Source organism: Pristiophorus japonicus, chromosome 13, assembly GCF_044704955.1.
Source record: "Pristiophorus japonicus isolate sPriJap1 chromosome 13, sPriJap1.hap1, whole genome shotgun sequence".
Classification (NCBI taxonomy): domain Eukaryota; kingdom Metazoa; phylum Chordata; class Chondrichthyes; family Pristiophoridae; genus Pristiophorus; species Pristiophorus japonicus.
The window spans coordinates 118303029-118307870 of NC_091989.1; the positions used below are offsets into that span (position 1 = coordinate 118303029).

The following is a 4842-nucleotide window of genomic DNA, read 5'->3' on the forward strand; positions in this document are numbered from 1 at the left end:
CTCCCCCCCTCTCCCTCCCCCCCTCTCTCTCTCTCTCTCTCTCTCTCTCCCTCCTCCCCCCTCTCTCCCTCCCTCCCTCCCCCCCTCTCTCTCTCCCTCCCTCCCTCCCCCCCTCTCTCTCTCTCTCTCTCTCCTCTCTCTCCCTCCCTCTCTCTCTCCCTCCCTCCCCCTCCCTCCCCCCCCTCTCTCTCTCTCCCTCCCTCCCTCCCTCCCCCCTCCCTCCCTCCTCCCCCTCCCTCCCTCTCTCCCCCTCCCTCCCTCTCTCCCCCTCCCTCCCTCTCTCCCTCCCTCCTCTTTCTCTCTTTCTCTCTCTCTTTCTCTCCTCCTCTCTCTCCCTCTCTCTCCCTCTCTCTCCCTCTCTCCCTCTCTCCCTCTCTCCCTCTCTCCCTCTCTCCCTCTCTCCCTCTCTCCCTCTCTCCTCTCTCCCTCTCTCCCTCCCGCTCAGCGGCACGAACGGCTGCAGAATTCTCCCTGGCTGAAGCACTTTCACACAGGTAGGAAGATGGTTTATTTAATCTTTTCTTGGCTTATAAATGTTTATTCAGGTTGGATTTATTTGTATAATATTTGTAGAAGTATAAATAAGGATTTATTGTCGAATTTAATGAGTTCCCTTCCCCCCCACCTCGTTCTGGACGCCTAATTTGTAACCTGCGCCTGATTTTTTAATGTGTAGAACAGGTTTTTTCAGTTCTACAAAAATCTTCACTGGCTCCATTCTACTTTAGTTTGGAGTACATTTTCACTGTGGAAACTTTCAAATCAGGCGTCAGTGGCCGGACACGCCCCCTTTTGAAGAAAAAATTCTGTTCTAAACTAGAACTGTTCTACCTGACTAGAACTGAAGAAAAAAAAATGTGGAGAATTGCGATTTCTAAAATAGTCCGTTCTCCACCAGTTGCTCCTAAAAATCAGGCGCGAATCATATGGAAACTTGGGCCCTAGGTAACTGACTGTAAATGCCCTCTGAAATAGCCTTCATGTCAACAACCCAGTATATAACGTAATTGCTTCAAGACCGTTTAAGGTATTCATCTGCAACACAAATTAGCAGCAGCAAGTAACCCACAAATATTAAGACACTACAAACATCTGAAGCTAAGCAACATTTGGGATTTCATCTTTCAAACAAAATGGGAAAAAGTCTCTGTAGCATCACACTAGAAAGAGATTTGAACCACTGCTTGTGATCATAGTAAAGAAAAAGTAATGAGGAAGGGACAGTAGACTCTCAAAGAGGGATGATTTCCACTCTTCTTTAAAGGACAATGGCAGAGGCATTAAAGTTGGCACAACACTTGGAGAAAGGTAAACCTGACAGTTTATTTTTGCCTTTTCTGTCCTACAGGCTGTACCTCTCTTATCCTCGGGACCTGGCCTGTGCCAGATAAGGGATTAACCAGGCATGGGGAGGTCACGTTAAATTGGATGGTACAGGTACTGAGCAAGGGGATCTCGGGGCTTGCAGCAGAGAGATCGTAGGGTGGGGTGCGGGGAATGGTGGATCGCGCGATCAGGCCAGTGATTGCGGGAGTTGGCAGCGAGGAAGAACTTCAATTTGTTCACGTAGGAGTGGCCGGGAATGGTGCCGGACGAGGGAGTCCCGGATAAGAGAGGTTCAACCTGCACTATGTTTTCCACCTCAAAAAAAAGTGAAATTGGTAACAAATGTTATTTTCAATAATCTGCTGCTGTTTGTTAAGGCTTTATTAATGAGCTCTCAGAGGAAGATGCAACACTTTTTCAGTGATGGGGAAATAAAAACAACCGGGAAAGTTCACCTAAATTAGAGTTAATTGAACAAAGAAGCAGCTGAAGTCTTTGGCAGATGTGGATTTTGCTGCAATTGCTCTGTTAAATATCGCAGGAAGAATCCTGCTGGGGAGCACAGACTCCACTGAAAACTAGGAATCCATCCCACCAATTACATTGGGTTTTTGTGTTCATCAGCACTTTAAATGGAGCATTTTAAACAGATGAGCAGTTAACTGTTAAAAAGGCCCAAAGTTTTACAGTTGTACATTTTACTCTCCCTCGGGGGAAGTCAAAATCACACAGTTTGGATGTTAAATTGATTCATTACAAATACAAAACAGGCCAAACTAATCAGGAAATTAATTTAAATATAATTTTCAATGTAAACTACTCAAGCAAATACACAAGTTTTTGAGACCTGAAATGCAATTTTTGCTTTGTTGTTGATTTCAAAATTCCAAGGTTGCTTAAATGCACAGGAACAAATTTCTTGGTTCCAGTGCCATGAATCTAGAACGCTGTCTTTCATAATCTGAAAATGAATCGGGATGTTAAGTTTGCTGGGGGGCTTGATTTCCTAAGTTCTCCATGCTGTGCATGTGGATTAATGCCCTTGGTAGTTTTGAGAGTTAAGTGGCTGTTAGGTGTCAGCCTTGGCTCAGTAGTCTCGCCACTGAGTCAGAAAGTTGTAGGTTCAAGCCCCAGTCCAGAGACTTGAGCACATAACTTAAGCTGGTGATCCAGTACTGAGGAGTGCTGAACTAACGGAAGCTGCCAGCTTTTTGGATGAGAAGTTAAACTGTGGCACTCACTGTCTTCTCAGCTGGACGTAAAAGATCCCATGGTACTATCCAAAGAAGAGCTGGGGAAATCTTCCAGTGTCTTGGCCAACATTAATCCGTCAGCCAACACCTAAAACAGATGATCCGGTCATCTATTTCATTGCTGTTTGTGGGACCTTGTTGTACGCAAACTGGCTGCAACTTTCCCATGTTACAACAGTGACTACACTTACGAACATACGAACAATCACGGATGGGTAAAGACCATCTGGTCTATCGAGCCGGTCCCACACCATTGCGATACCTTGTGGATCACAACTTATACACTCCACCTCACCCCAAACCATGTGATCTCCTGGGAGGGGCAAAAAAAAACAGATTTTTAAAAAACAGGCCAATTTGGGAAAAAGAATCTGGGAAATTACTCTCTGACTCATCTAGGCAATCAAAACTAGTTCGAGAGATCACTCTGGCCATTAAATTCCCTGCAGTACCTACCTTCTGTAAGAGTTAATCTCCACCGTAGCCAGAAACAAATCCAGCTTTTGCTTGAAGGAGTTCAGTGAATCTGCATCCACCATATAAAAGGGCATCTAACCTAGATCTAGCCTTATACAACTTAAATTTGTGCCTCCTGGTCCTGCTTAACCTACTTAATTGAAATAAACAGTCAGCAGGAACAGTGTCGATTCCCTTCATTATCTTATAAACCTCAATCTTATCCCCCCTAAGTCTACACTGCTCTAAGGTTAAAGAGTCTCAACTCTTTTAACCTATCTTGATAACGAAGATGCTTTAGACTTGGAATTAGTCTAGTGGTTCTCATCTGCACCCTTTCCAGAGCCTCAATATCACCCACCACGCGAAGAGACCAAAACTGGACATAGTATTCCAAGAGCGGCCTGACTATGGTCTTGTACAAAACAAAACCGTACGCCTCGCCTTGTACTCAATTGTTCTATGGCTACACCAACACCCTATTTACTCTAGATTCGCTGCACGGCATTGTTCGTGTACCTTTAAGGATGTATGCACTAGAATGCCCAAATCGCTTTCTATCTCCACCATCTTTAATGCCTTTTCCTGGAGGGTGTATGAATGTTGAGCATTTGCCCTGCCCACATGCATAACACTGCACTTATCTAAGTTATACATCATTTTCCAGTCATGAGCCCAGTCTCATAAGAACATAAGAAATAGGAACAGTAGGCCATACGGCCCCTCGAGCCTGCTCCGCCATTCAATAAGATCATGGCTGATCTGATCATGGACTCAGCTCCACTTCGCTGCCCGCTCCCCATACCTCATTATCCCCTTATCGATTAAGAAACTGTCTATTTCTGTCTTAAATTTATTCAATGTCCCAGCTTCCACAGCTCTCTGAGGCAGCGAATTCCAAAGATTTACAACTCTCAGAAGAAATTTCTCCTCATCTCGGTTTTAAATGGGTGGCCCTTTATTCTAAGATCGTACCCTCTAGTTCGAGTCTTCCCCCATCAGTGGAAACATCCTCTCTGCATCCACCCTGTCAAGCCCCCTCATGATCTTATACGTCTCGATCAGTTCACCTCTCATTCTTCTGAATTCCAATGAGTAGAGTCCCAACCTACTCAACCTTTCCTCATAAGTCAACCCCCTCATCCCCGAAATCAACCTAGTGAACCTTCTCTGAACTGCCTCCAAAGCAAGTATATCCTTTCATAAATATGGAAACAAAAACTGCACGCAGTATTCCAGGTGTGGCCTCACCAATACCTTATATAGCTGTAGTAAGACTTCCCTGCTTTTATACTCCATCCTCTTTGCAATAAAGGCCAAGATACCATTGGCCTTCCTGATCACTTGCTGTACCTGCATACTATCCTTTTGTGTATCATGCACAAGAATCCCCAGGTCCCGCTGCACTGCAACACTTTGCAATCTTTCTCCATTTAAGTAATAACTTGCTCTTTGATTTTTTTCTGCCAAAGTGCATGACCTCACACTTTCCAACATTATACTCCATCTGCCAGATTTTGCCCACTCACTTAGCCTGTCTATGTCCTTTTGCAGATTTTTTGTGTCCTCCTCACACATTGCTTTTCCTCCCATCTTTGTATCGTCAGCAAACTTGGCTACGTTACACTCAGTCCCTTCTTCCAAGTCGTTAATTTGGTTGTAAATAGTTGGGGTCCCAGCACTGATCCCTGTGGCACCCCACTAGTTACTGATTGCCAACCAGAGAATGAACCATTTATCCCAATTCTCTGTTCTCTGTTAGCCAATCCTCTATCCATGCTAATATATTACCCCCAACCCCGTGAAC

The 4842-nt window shown here is 44.7% G+C and overlaps 1 protein-coding gene across 1 annotated transcript in view; it reads right to left on the bottom strand.

Moving 5' to 3' along the window:
* LOC139278177 (palmitoyltransferase ZDHHC1-like) overlaps positions 1-3130 on the bottom strand; it is an 80067-nt gene extending 76937 nt beyond the window's left edge. Inside the window, exon 1 of the mRNA XM_070896830.1 lies at positions 3036-3130. Within this exon, the coding sequence (XP_070752931.1) occupies positions 3036-3130 (95 nt within the window). The remainder of the gene's footprint in view (positions 1-3035) is intronic.
* Positions 3131-4842: the final 1712 nt, after the last annotated feature.